At 41.3% G+C, this 14974-nt stretch overlaps 1 protein-coding gene across 2 annotated transcripts in view; it reads left to right on the forward strand.

The window, feature by feature from the left end:
- The window catches only part of IFNLR1 (interferon lambda receptor 1), a 74504-nt gene extending 61443 nt beyond the window's left edge, over positions 1–13061 (forward strand). For both annotated transcript variants that reach the window (XM_069756940.1, XM_069756941.1), the window contains 3 exons: positions 1961–2117; positions 5106–5230; positions 11682–13061. In XM_069756940.1, the coding sequence (XP_069613041.1) occupies positions 1961–2117; positions 5106–5230; positions 11682–12374 (975 nt within the window). In that variant the 3' untranslated portion in view covers positions 12375–13061. The remainder of the gene's footprint in view (positions 1–1960; positions 2118–5105; positions 5231–11681) is intronic.
- The last annotated feature ends 1913 nt before the right edge of the window (positions 13062–14974 follow it).

Raw genomic sequence — 14974 nt, forward strand, 5'->3', positions numbered from 1 at the left:
AGGTGTGGAAACAAAATACTGCAAATATAGGAAAGATTTAATAAATAAGTGTATTTTGATAATTGTTAAACTATTTTCAAAGTGAATGAACAAAAAATATATATCAAATCAATATTTGGTCTAGTCACCCTTTGCCATCCAAGCATATTTTCTTTTCTCCTTAGATTTGCACTCAGAAATCTGAAGGTTCTCTGCATGGAGCTTCTTACAAACATCTTGGAGAACTAACCACAGACCTATGGATGTAGACTTGTGCAAATCCTTCTATCCTTTCAAGTAATTCCTCACAGATTTAATAATGCTGGAATGAGGGCCCTGGGGGCCATAATCACTTCCAGGACTTCTCGTTCTTCTTTATGCTGAAGATAGTACTCAATGGCATTGATGGTACATTTGGGTTCATTGTCTAGCTGCAGAATAAATTTGGAGTCAAACGCCTTTCTGATGGTATTGCATGATGTTTAAGTATGTCTCTTAGCATGAGGAACACCAAGAAATGGGCAACATTGAGGACTGTAGATGCAGCAGTTTGCTAAGGAAACTTGGAGCAGATGGAAGTCAAATCATGCTTTCTTTCCTTCAAAATCTGAAGATGTCCTGCAGTACCACCAGCTCACAATTAGCAGCAGCCAGTGGGATCTAACTATACTTATCTACTGTTTGGAGAGGTTTGGCTAGAAGTGGCCTTTAATGGAAAAATTGCTGACAAAAAAAAAATAGTCAAGATTCCATTGTCCTGCGGATTGACCACTAGTGGCTGCTATTATTCACTGTAAAATTATGCTGTAATCCCAATCCTTACCACTGGAGGCTGTTGGTAAAGGGCTATTGCAGAACATAAGAGGGCCGGTGTAGAACTTGTGGAAGCCATCTTGTTTAGTGCTAGGGCCTACTTAAAGCCACATGGAACATTCACTCATTGCTTGGGTATTGTGTCTAGCTGTTGACTAGTTCTAGTCACCAGCTTCTGAACTGTTTTACGCAGCCTGTTCCCTCTCTTTTACGGATTGTTACTCTAACTCCTACTGCTCCAAGGACTTCTACAACAGCTTGCTGTTCCCTGCTCATGCTCCTCCGGCCATTGGATTCCAGCCATGCTCTACCAGTATGTTAACTCATATTTTTGGCATGGTAACAAGGTTAAGTGATTCAACTGTTCATGAACATAGTAACTCAGGTGCAAAAAAATGGTATCAGATGTTCTGGACTGATAAATTAAACGGTGAAATATTTGGCTGCAACATAGGTCAGTTTGTTCTATTAAGGACTAGAGAGAGAGTTACAAAAATAGGTGTCTGCAGGCCACAGTGAAGCATGGAGGATGGTCTTTGTTAGTTGAAGTCTACATATCCGTAAATGGAGTTAGGGATTTGGTCAAGATTGCTTTTATTTCTCAGCATTGAGGACACCATTAGATACTTATTCATCATGGAAAACCATCAGGGAGGCATCTATTTAGCTCCAAATGTAATTTGTAGAAGGACAATGACCCCAAACACGCAATATCATTAAAACTTATCTTCAGCAAGAAGAAAAACGAGTCGTGGAATTTATGATGTGGTCCTCAGAGCCCTCATCTGAACATAGAGCCTGTCTGGGATTAAATGAAGAGGCAGAAAGATTTGCACAAACTTACATATACAGAAGATCTGTTGTTAGTTCTCCAATACGTTTGGAAAAACCTCCCTGCCAAGTTCCTTCAAAAACTGTGTGCAAGTGTACCAAGAAATACTGCTGCTGTTTTGAAGTTAAAGGGTGATTTCACCAAATATTGATTTTATTCAAATTTTTCCTTTTGATCATGTACTGTACTTTGCATTTTGTTAAAATATGTCAATTGCTTATTTTTATTAATTATATACTTTTGCACAGTACTGTAGGTGGAATTGAGTTTTGAAACTTGAATGGGGTTTCTACTTTAGACACTTTTTTTTATATGTACATATGTATACCTTTTCAGGTCATACTTGAACAAGAACTGGATAGGCCTTCAATTACAATGAAAACCCTTGGATACAAAGGAGAATATTGTGTTGCTGCAAAAACAAAGTTTATAACTGATACTGATAAATTGAGCAAGTTCTCCAATCCTGTTTGCTTCAATGTTACTGAAAAAGGTATGAGAAAATTACAACTGTGAGATCAGTGAATAGGTTAATCTATTCCTAAATGAATATGGAAGAGATTTATTAAACAAAATGCACCAGAATTGTCTTATGCTTTTCTACTTTGCTTCCTGTCCCCTGGCATCAACTTTGCTGTCAGTCATCACTTCCTCTTCAGAATCCTCTACTACCTTCTGACTACATTTCCCATCACTCCTTGCTCTGAGCTGCAAGCCAGCAGTGAGCATAGCCCCTATAACACAGCCTAAACCCCTCCTGCTCCTCTCCTGGCATCACACATAGTCCCAGCACCTGTTCCCTGTACTGGATTACACAGCGTCAGCCCTGGCAATATGATAAATCTCTAGTGCCCATTGCGGAAGGAGGGATTGATAGAATGGATAGAGAGAGATAATAGAAGGATGAATGAAGTAGATCAATTGGACATCTACAGCATCATACACAACAGGAACAGCATGAGCTCCTCTGAATGGAGTCCCGCCCACCCGATCAGGTTCCAGTGAGGAAGAATCTGAGGGGACGCCACAGGAAGCCAGGATATCTCAGCCACATATCAGGTCACAGCAGAATTAGAATGTTATTTAGTGAAATGCTTGCCTATGGCAATTAGTTAACATGAAATGGGCTTGTAAAATTATGGCCAACTCCTTTTAAGCTCAAAATTGACTCTGTCACTAAGTGGTTAATGGTGTTCAGTGTGAAGTCTATCACATCACTTAGATATGTTTGCTGAGTATTCATTAATAGTAGTTGTTCCCATGGTTTTTGTTGTAATTTTTTTTCTCTTGCCACAGGAAACCTAACAATACACTTGAAGGAGTTGTCTCACAAGTATTACAGTTTCTATTAGATCAGGAAAAATATACTAATGATCTTTCAAAGAGAATAATTGTATAATAATGCTTGTGTGTCTAGATATTACTTATGCATACTTTTATGGTGCTCTCAGTGTTCTCTTGATTTTCTCAAAATTTCGACCTTGTGACCACTGGAAGTGGGAAGAATTCATTTTTAGTGTTTTTATGCTTATTGGCTGGCCTGTACAGGAATTATTCCATCACCCAAGGATCCAAGCGGTCTGACTAGCTACTGAGCATGTGTTACTACCATCTGTAGACATATTGGGGGGGCATTCTCACAAGGAATCAAACACCAGTGATGGGCAAACACCAGTGGATGACAGCACGGTAAACAAGGGCTCTAATCAGCAATAAGATCATTACCACCAGTCGAAGAGCTGCGGTTCCGAGTAGCTGTGACCGGCGGTGAAAAGGTTACTGTCGGTCACAGGTGTCGGATGATGAGTACTACTCCCATCAGCCTAAGCATGCTGTCACTGATAACAGCGAGAGCAGGCGGTGCTCATGGAAGTATTCGTCAGCTGGCACCTGTGCTATAAAAAATAAAAAATCACGTGGGTATCTTCTATTTTTGGTAGCCAGCGCAAGCAAAACTGACAGCCACGACAGTTCGGATGCTCTGCCCAGCTCTTCCCACTTGCCCTGGTGCGATGGCAAGTAGAGTAATAGTTGTGCAGTTGATGTCAGCTGTTTTATGACCACTGATATCAGGCACACAGGTTAGTAATTTAGCGGCGTCTATAAAATGATCCCAATATCCCCTAGAAAAAAAAATGAAAAGAAAAACAACCAATCTCTCACCTGACCGATGTGAAGATAATCCATACTGTCCCACGACTATCCAGATGGTTTGGAGAGCAGTCACAACAGTGACTGCTCACACTGCACAGGAGCGTAATTACGCTCTTGCAGTGTCTAGCACTGGCCTGCAGTGAGAAGGTTCACTGGAGTTCATAACTGATGAACCCTAGTGACGTCACTTATGGCACCGCTTGCTGCGTGAGAACTTTCTCATGGCAGCTCAGCACTAGACACTGCAGGAGCGTGATTACAAAGAGCCAGAACTGAAACATCTAATAGTTGCGCCGTTTCTGAATTTTAGGCTAGGGAGGCCAATATTCATAGTCCCTTACCAGTCTGAGAACACCAGCTCCCACCTGTTTGCTTTAGCTTGGTTGATATTGAAAAATGCAATTTTTAAAAAAATATATTTATTTAAATAATTTTAAAAACCGGCGTGGGTCCACTCTATTCTTGATAACCAGCCATGATAAAGCTGACAGCTGAAGTTTGCTGTCCACAGCTGTCAGTCTTGCCTGCGCTGGTTATCAAATATAAAAGAGATCCCACATAATTTTTTTTTTATTTATGGCACATGCGCCGGCTGAATACTCCCATCAGCAGCGCCTGCTCTCGCTGTTATTAGCAACAGCAGGCGTAGGCTGATTAGTAGTACTATCTCATCAGCTGACTCCTGTGACTGGCAGTAAACTTTTTACCACCGGTCACAGCTGCTGGCTCACACTGTCATCTTACCGATGATCAGAGCCCTCAATGTTTATCTCGTTCTCATGCAGACAGCGTGGGACATGCCCGATGTTCAGGGTGTAAACCCAAACAGTAAGGGCTCCTACTCACTTGCGAGCAACTTGGATGAGTCTCGCATGTTAAAACCCAGCTCTGCTGCCGGCACTCAGATCGGAGCGTGCGGCCGCATAGGAATACATGCAGCCGCACACTCTGCTCCTCTGTGCCAGGTGCAGTGCCGGGGTATTTTCGTGTGAGACTCATCAGAGTCTCGCACAAGTGAGTAGGAGCCCTTACACTGATTTCCTGGAGAAGTCCGCGTTCATTGTCCATGCACGAATACTAGGTGTTCGGTACTGACCCCGAACTTTAGTGTTCGGGTTCTCCCATCTCTAATGAGAAGGCATTATAATGTAAAATGGTTCGGGTTAGCCCATTTCTAACCAGAAGGCATTATTATGTTATGTTTTACGTGACAGTAAATTAAGAATTACTTGTGGGACAATCCCTGTAAACTGTTTATTTTCTTTGTCCTTGTTGTCGAGTTGTTTTGATGTTTTCTATTTTATAAAATATGGTATTTCCTTTTTAGATGAAAGCTATCATGCAGCATATTTTGCCGGGTTACCAATTTTTACAATCATTGCTGTAATTAGTTATATATCTTTTCTAATCTGGCATACTATAACAGAAAAATCCAAGACCCCTAAAGTGTTGGTAAGTACAAGAGTTTCAGTCGAAAATAATAGCTACTAAAATTATATACAATTTTCAAGTATGTGTAATTGTTTTACTTGGATTTTTTTATTTATTTCTTACTTACCGTATATACTCGAGTATAAGCCGACCCGAGTATAAGCCGACCCCCCTAATTTTGCCACAAAAAACTGGGAAAACTTAATGACTCGAGTGTAAGCCCAGGGTGGGAAATGCAGCAGCTACTGGTAAATTTCAAAAATAAAAATAGATACCAATAAAAGTAAAATTAATTGAAACATCAGTAGTTTAAGTGTTTTTGAATATCTATATTGAATCAGGAGCCCCATATAATGCTTCATACAGTACATGATGGCCCCATAAGATGCTCCATACAAAATACGCCCCATATAATGCTCCATACAGTTTATGATGGCCCCATAAGATGCTATATACAGACATTTGTCCCATACAATGCTGCACAAATGCTGATTATGGCCCTATAAGATGCCCCATAGACACATTTGCCCCGTATAATGCTGCACATATGCTGATTATGGCCCCATAAGATGCTCCAGAGATATTTGACCCATATAATGCTGCACATATGCTGATTATCGCCCCATAAGATAATCCATTGAGATATTTGCCCCATATAATGCTGCACATGGCCCCATACAGATATTTGCCCCATTATAATGCTGCACATGGGTCCATAAGATGCTCCATACAGATATTTGCCCCATATAATGCTGCACATGGCCCCATAAGATGCTCCATACAGATATTTGCCCCATATAACGCTGCACATGGCCCCATACAGATATTTGCCCCATATAATGCTGCACATGACCCCATAAGATGCTCCATACAGATATTTGCCCCATATAATGCTGCACATGACCCCATAAGATGCTCCATACAGATATTTGCCCCATATGCTGTTGCTGCGATTAAAAAAATAAAAAATCGCATACTCACATCTCAGGCCCCCGGCACTTGCTATATTCACCTGCTCCCCGTTCCACCGCCGACCGCCGCTGTGTCTTCTCCGTCCTCTGCACTGACTGTTCAGGCAGAGGGCGGCGCGCACTAACCGTGTCATTGCGCCCCCTGACCTGAGCGTCAGTGCAGAGGACGGGGAAGACGCAGTGGCGCCAACGGTGGAACGTGGAGCAGGTGAATATCGCGCACTGGGCTATACTCACCTGCTCCTGGCCTGGTCCCTGCACGTCTGTTCCCTGGCACCGGCAGCTTCTTCCTGTAGTGAGCGGTCACATTGTACCGCTCATTACAGTTATGAATATGCGGCTCCACCCCTATGGGAGTCCATATTCATTACCGTAATGAGCGGTATCATGTGACCGCTCCCTACAGGAAGAAGCTGCCGGCGCCCAGAGAACCAGGGACGGCAGGGACCACGCCAGGAGCAGGTGAGTATTATTACACAGCTGCCGCTCCCCCTCCCATGCCGACCCCTAGATATGACTCGAGTATAAGCAGAGAGGGGCAATTTCAGCCTAAAAAAATGGGCTGAAATTCTCTGCTTATACTCGAGTATATACGGTATTAAGCATAGATAAAATCATTTTTTTATTATATGATTATTAGTGATCTGGTCCTTGGGCAATCAAGTTTTCTTTAGCTTCTTTTCTAAACAGGTTAAAAATGTAATGCTGATTAATTTATTTAGTTAAAGAGAGAGTTAAAGGGAATCTTCCATCAGAATTTATCCACCTAATCTGAGGGCAGCAAAATGTAGTGGGGGGGACCCTGACTCCAGCAATGTGTTATTTTACATGGCTTATTTCTGTAGTTTTGATAAAATCAATGTTGTCAAATTGCTTTTTTCCCCTAGCTGGATAACATCAAGAAAATGTATTATTGCCACACTAACCATGCGATTATGCTGCAGAGCAGGTGCCACGGCTGGTGCCTGCCTGCAGAAGCGTTTTTTCTCTCTTTCTTCAGTATGTTAGGTATTCATTATGTAAACTAGGGGGGAGGTCAGTGAGGGATCAGTAACCTTTCAGCAGTCTGCATTATGAATACCTAATCAGAGCACACATAGCCCAAACTCTAACCTTAGGGCACGAGACTCTCATCAACTACAAACTGAAAATAAAGATTAAAGAACAATCACAACACATATTTCATCAATCAAGGTATCATTTTATTCAGTATAACAGTGCCAACCTGACTCTGTGTGTAGATTACTATGCACAATCCTGCTGACAGGCTCCCTTTAAAAAAAGGCATGAAGTGCAGACAAAACTTTAAACTACCCATACATATTAGATACTGTAGCAATTAAGTGATCTCCTGTTGTGCCTATAATGATCCTAAGTTCACTATGTCAAACACCAGAACATGTGAGAAAATATAATATTAAGCTGATATACAGTACATCTTTTGGAGAATGGGAGAAAACTGCAGTACTTTATCTGAGCCACCATGTTACTTTGTGTGGACTGGGACAATATTACTAAATACACTGTGTGCAGAATTGTTCGCAAGTGAGTATTTTGGCCATATCAAAATTTATATACATATTCTTCCAATTCCAAAATGTGTTAACTTGAATGGTTATTAGATGAAGCAGATCATGGGATGTGTAATTAGGAAGAGTTAGGCCTAAGGATATTAACACTTTTATCAAGGTGTACATAATTATTAAGCAGCTGTATTGCTCAGGCAAAATGGGCCAAAACAAAGATTTAACTGACTCTGAAAAGTCAGATTGTTACAAATCTTACAGAAGATGCAGCACACTTGAAAATTTTAAGATATTGGAGCATGATCACAGAACTATTTTATTTGTTTTACTCTCTTACATAGCGTCATAAATTGGATTGCCCCGTCAGGGCAGCGGGGTACTCGATGCCGGTCCTTCGGTTCTCAAGGGGGGCTGTCACGGTGGCTGACCTGGTCCGTGGCCCGTGGGACGTCCGTGTAAAAAGGGGGAAAGGTATTTAAAGGGATATGTTCGTGACGCCACCTGTGGTATTCAGTCAGGGTGACTGACCCTGCTTTAAAGGGTCCGCTGGTGTGATGTAATGGCAGCTAGATGGTATACCTTCCCACAGGTGAAGTATGTCCCCAGGGCTTCCCAGTGTGTAGATGGTGGATGGTGTGAGGCGCAGTGAAGAACGAGGACACAAGGTTGCAGTCTCTTTACTTTTTTACTGAAGGCTTCAGCATCCACAGTCCAGGGTACCAGACCACAGGGCAGGCAGAGTCCGGCCAGTTTGGAGGCAAATCCATAGTCCCCTTATCCAGGTGGAAATCAGTAGCCTTCCTCTAGCGCCTTGGTGTTGTAGTACCTTACTGCTAAGCCTCTCATAAGGTCCTCACAACTGTTGTAGATGTTGCAGATGTTATGTCTCTCTCTCTATCCCCCAGATGGATAGGACAAACCCGTATGACCAGTGGCGTGAGGCGTTTTACAGGGACTCTACCATTTCCCAGCCTCTCGTGGGTGCCACCTTGCCTCCTGGTTATAGGGCGGATCAGTAATGTGAAATTAGCTGTCCTACCGGTCTCTGGAACAAGGCATAAAGAACTGTTGCTCCCTCAGTGTTCCGGCTACCGGGATCCTGCGCCTCAGAAGGAGGCAGCCTGTGAAGGGCAGAACTCCTTCTGGTATCCACTCCTTTGCTATGACTTCTTCACCCTCTCTTCAATACAGTTCTCTTTCAATGTCTCTTTCTGGAAGCTGCTGCACTCAGGGCAGGCGCAGCTCCGTGTCCTTCTGTCCCAGCCTCTAACAGGATCCCACCCCTGTCAGGGACCAACTACCTGAGCAAAGCTCAGCTAGCAACTGCCTCACTTCCTCTCCAGGCCACCAGTTTTACCTAAGTGTGAAGAGTGCCCTAATAAATAGGAACATAGCTCCCTCTGGTGGACTGGAGTATGAAATGTGTTATGTTTGTGTTACCTGGTAAAAAGATCTCCTTTATTGCCTCCAAACGTAACATCACTCCCCCCTAGAGGGAAATGACATTACTGCAATGACCAGGACCCTGGGGCGCTGCATAATTCCACAGCACTTTACAGACATTATTGGCCCTGTCTCCATTGGTGCTCGCAATCTAATTCCCTATCAGTATGTCTTTAGAATGTGGGAGGAAACCAGAGTACCTGGAGGAAACCCACACATGGGGATAACATGCAAACTCCTTGCAGATGTTGACCTTCGTGGGATTTGAACCCAGGACCCCAGCACTGTAAAGCCACAGTGCTAGCCACCGTGCTGCCCTATCAAAAGTTTTGTTGCAAATCGTCAACAGGGTCACAAAAAACTTGTTGAGAAAAAAAGACAAACCTTAACCGTCAAAGATTTTAGCACAATCAAACGTGAAGCGACCAGGGCCTCATTATATTCCAGTGCAGTCATATTCCAGAACTGGAAACCTCCGTGGAATGCCCTGAAGTACAAGATGTTTAGTGCTCAGAGATGTGGCCAGCGTACGGGAGACTGAAACCTGACAACCACTGAATAAAACACAGAAGTTGAAATGTCAAGACAGGGCCAATAAATATCTGCAGATAGATTTTTTCAAAGGTTTTATGGACTGATGAGATGAGTGAGGCACTTGACAAACAAGATGGATGGACCTGTGCCTTGATTAGTAATGGGCACAGACTTCTAACTGGGTGGTGTCTGAGTCTAAGTAAAAGTGCATTACGGCTATGGTCTTCTATTTAAAAATGAGCTAGATGGACATTTTCAGGTTGACGATTAAATCAAAATAAGCTCTCAAACCTACGGCCAGTTTTTAGAAGACCCCTTCTTCAAGCAGTGGTACAGGAAAAAGTGCATTTTTTAAGCAGGACAATGGCCCATTCCAGGCATCAAAGTTCTTCACTTGGCTAGTTATTTCTTTGCTCAGTCTTGACTTTCAACTTCTGTGTTTTGTTCGGTGCTGGTCAGGTTTCTGCCATCCTTACCTCTCTGACCACTGAACACCTTGTACTTCTGAGCCCTCTAGGGATGTTGCAGTTCTGGAATATGATACCACTGGAGGATAATAGGTTTCTAGTCACTTCATGTTTGATCCTTCTCAGATAGCTTGTGTGCTTTTATTTTTTTTTTCTTAACATGGTTTTTTTTTACCCTGCTGACTGTTTCCAACAAAACTTTTGATGGTTTGATGATCACAAACCAATATCAAGACATTTTAAAAATGCTGCATCCCTCTGTAGGACTTTTTAACAATTTCTGACTTTTCAGAGACTGTTGTCTTTTTTTTTTTTGGCCCTAGTTGTCTGATGAAAACAAGCTGCCTAATACTGTACACCTTGATAAATGGTGATGATATCCTTATTCTACAAGTACACATTACGTGATCTGCTTCATCCAATAAGCATTCAAGTTTATACAGATTGAAGTTGGAAAATCTGAAAACAAATGATGATCTTACCCAAATAATTCTGCACACAGTGTAGGATACCTCCTCAATCATTGCAAAAATGAAAACACACCTTTATATTATACAAAGCACTACCAACTATAGAACAGTACTCTGATTAATGTAATCAAGAAAATTCCCTACAAAATCAAATCCTATTTTTTTCTTTTCTAACATTGCTTTTTCTGATTGAAAAAAATAACACTTTCTTTTTAAGTAAGAGTACGGTGACGGTAGGAAGGAAGTTAAGGATAGAATTGTGTGGATAAAACTAATCGGTTTAATGTTCATTTAAATGTGGTTGCAAAAAGGAAAAATAAGTTCATAGCACACAATAAGCGGTTACAAAAGCGAAAGCAAAACATTCATTCGTTCTTGCATATGGCCTATGAGGCTTGATGTGGTCCATGGTAGAGATTCCAAAAGAATCTCCAGGCCAGTTTAAATGCCATTTCCTCCTATAGACTTATATTAGTCACTATTTTTGTTCTGTCTATTGCCTGTTGCCTCTTTTGGTGTCATGCTTCTGTCCTGGTAGCTTCTACCATATAAGAAGAACTCCCCTCATTTTGACACACTTAAAACCTATGCTTATTTCATTTGAGTATTGTATCTGTTACCCCCAAATATGAAAAAAAAATAAATGAAAAAAATAAATTCAAATCTTACATTCTTAGGGTCTCAAGCAAATATTTTGGTTTTTGTGAGTGATTGCTTTAGGCCGGGGTCACATTTGCAAGTGTGATGCAAGAAACTCGCTCGAGTTTTTCGCAACAATACCCGGCACTGCCGCCGTCACTCGGGACCGAAGCATTCAGCTGCATAGAAATACATGTAGCCGCACACTCTAGTCCCGAGTCCCTGCGGCAGTGCCAGGTATTGATACCAGAGACTCGCGTGAATTCCTCACATCACACTCGCAAGTGTGACCCCGGCCTAAAGCAATCACTCACTAAAACCAAATATTTGCTTGAGACCCTAAGAATGTTAGATTTGAATTTGTTTTTCATTAAAATATTAATATTTTACACTAATGATTTTTTTGTTTGTTTTCTTTCAAGGATTTTTCAGATGGCAAATATGGGGAGAAAAATCTGTGTTTTCCAAAACAGTATGCAGAAAACTTTTATTCTCTTAATATTGATGAAATAACAGAACAGGACACATCAACCAAATTTCTGATTCCTAATAAACATGATGGAGGAGTCAACATTTACCCGATCGTTGGCCAAGGCTACATGGAGCGACCCACTATGCTAAATTCGGGTTCGGACAGTAAGGAGTACTTCTCTTCTAAAGACTTGGCATCCAACTCCAGCAGTGATAAATCTTCATCTGGCTGTACCTGCCCAAATACATCAGGATCAGTTACAGACATGGCATCTAAAGACATGAATGACCAAGTCTTAAAGATCCAAAGAACGGTCTCGGGAGATGGTCAAATGTTTTCCTCTACATCCATGTCGGTGAGCGAGCACATTGACAGTGTCTCCATACTGGACCATAATTCCTTGGCAAATATTCCCTTGGAGACATTATTTATAGGGGGCAGTATTGATGATGATATGGGCATCTCAGATGGAGAATCCAGTAACCAATGTTTCACAGACTCTGAAGATGGCTTGGATTCATTAAGTACAGGCTTTAGTAACTATAAAATGTCTGATTTCAATCATCCTTCACAAGATGAAAAACTGCAAAAAGACTTCATTTCAGACTATACACAGAGGACATACACATCAAAAAGATGTTGAAGATGCCAAAACAATGCTATTTATTTATGGATATGGACTAATAATGCCACAATTTATGTAAAGTGTGTGTGACCATATCATAAAACACATTCGATAAAAGCGAATTGTCCTTGTGAACTACAATGGCATTTTATATTGTCCACTGCATCAAAAATTGCTGCTGCAAATTATCTTTATTAAAACTCTTATGACTTTGTGCATACAGCTCCTATACAGTCCTATGTACCCTTATGGCAACCCATTATCAATCCATATATTTACCCCTAGTAAAATAATACCACTTATACTCCCCTCTGGTTCCAGCTCCGTTCCAGTGGTATCGGCACTAGCTCTCCCGGGGGATCGTGTGATATTGTTACATCATGTAATCCCTGCGACAAAATCAGCGGCTGCTTCCCTCTCTCCTCCTGGATGAAGTATGGAAGGGAGTATGGCTGGCAGGTCAGACTACACAAGGTTGTTTGTAGTCTGTTCCCATGGAGACATCCAGACCTGCATAGCAGCTGTACACACACAAAACAATAGTATATAACTAAGACTTTAAAAGTTGAATTATTTTAAATTTTGATATATTCGATTATAATGGATACAAAGGTGAACTTAAACTTTATGTAACTCCTAATTACATGCAAATTATTAATATTATTGCTGTGCAATAAAGAATGCAGTATTGAAGAAAAATATAAATGGAGGTCTAAAAATGCTATACAAAATCTTTTTAGCACACTACAAAACTGGTGTAATGCAATTTGAAAATGGGCAACCTCGCTTTGTGCAATAATTTTGTCTAAGTATGTTGTGTTTTTGGTGTTTTCACTTCAGTTTCGAGCAGATCCACCAAAATGAGCAGAGCTTGGGGCGAGCCAAGATGGAGCATGGCTATACATGCCTATCAAATTCTTCAAAAAACGATTTCGTACACCAGTAATGTTACTCAAGTTGGGTTTCCCAAACTCCAGTCCTTACAGCCCCCCAACAGATCATGGTTTCAGGATTTCCTTAGTATTACCCAGGTGGGAAAACCAATTGTGATTTCTGATGCCTTAATAATTTCATCACGTGTGCACTACTAAGAAAATCCTGAAAACCTGATTTGTTGGGGGGGCCGTGAGGACTGTATTAAAGGAAACGCTACTCCCGTCCATGATTGGAGTAACATTTCTGGTAAGACGCTTAGAAGAAACGTGCCACTGATAAGTGCCAAATTCATTAAGTAGCGTGCACCTATTAATGAAATCGGAGCATTTTATTGCTGCACGCCCCTCATTAAGACGGGTGTACAAAATGCCCGTCTTAATGAATCTGGCCTAAATGCTTGCCATTGGTAGTATTAGGCGTAACTGAATTCTGACAGTATAGGCTTCTCTATGTTCTCCCCGTGTTTGTGTGGTTTCCCCCCATCTGCCAAATGCATACTGATGGGGAATGTAAATTGAGAGCCCCATAGGGGACAGCAATGATAAGCGCTCTAGAAATTAATGGTATAAAATAGACTACGGACAAGCTATATGCGAGTATTGCATCTGCTGCCCAGTATAATAGACGTCACATAGGTAAACCTGTCTGAAAATACAAAAAAAAAACTTGTCCTTTGACTTACAATGTGTAGTTTCAGGCATGTGCTCTGTTAGCTAATGGCAAACTGCCTTCAGATTTGCTATCTTGGCAGTCTCAGCAGTTGACCTAGATTTTTGTGCAAATTTTCTGTTTGACAAGTTCTTCTAGTAATCACAAGTTTATTTATAGCTTACTTTCACTTAACGATTAAACTGCCTCTACATAGTTTTAGTAATCACTCCGGGATTACACTTTCTTTTTAAATCTGTTAGAATCATCCACTTACCCAAACTTTTTATATGTTCACCTTGGTCCACAAAAAATAATGTTACTCGCACCTTCAGTTATGCAATCTGTTGCTCCCCTTTGGCATCATTATTTTAATTTATATGCAAATCTGGCAATTGCTTTGACACTCCCAGAGCATTTAAATGAGTTTTCCAATTAACAGAGTTAATTTTAGCTAAAGTTTTAATGAATAGATCTTGGAATAATAATTTACACAATCGGATATGTTGAAAAATAAATGTTCCTGTGCTGAGATAATCTTATAAATGTGCCCCTGACCGTACAGGAACATGGTCTGATCATACCACAGCTCCGGGGCAGGGGAGGAAGCAAAAGAGCATCTGATTGTAGAACTTATATTTATTACAAGATCTGTTTAATTAAAATGTATTTTGTTTGTGGCACGAGCCTCCCAGTCTGTTTTCCCCACCCAGCCCCACTGTTCTCTGACTGACAGCTTCTTTGCTGTATTATTGGCCAGTGAGCAGGCTGGCCTGGGAGGGCAGAGGAGTTGGTCATAGCTTGGTAATTGCTTTGACACTCCCAGAGCACTTAAGCCTCATTTGCATATGAATGAAGTGATTTTTCAGTCCAGAAACAGATTGCTTTGGAAAAAAGGCAAAGACGGCATTCTATTTTAGAGAGCAACATGATTATATAAACATTTAGGGACTAAAAAAAATGTTGACCGTGTAAGACTCCCGAGTTGTCATCTAACGTCAAGCTATAGCGAAGCCAATATGCCCGCCATTACT

Source organism: Ranitomeya imitator, chromosome 3, assembly GCF_032444005.1.
Source record: "Ranitomeya imitator isolate aRanImi1 chromosome 3, aRanImi1.pri, whole genome shotgun sequence".
In the NCBI taxonomy this organism is placed as follows: Eukaryota; Metazoa; Chordata; class Amphibia; order Anura; family Dendrobatidae; genus Ranitomeya; species Ranitomeya imitator.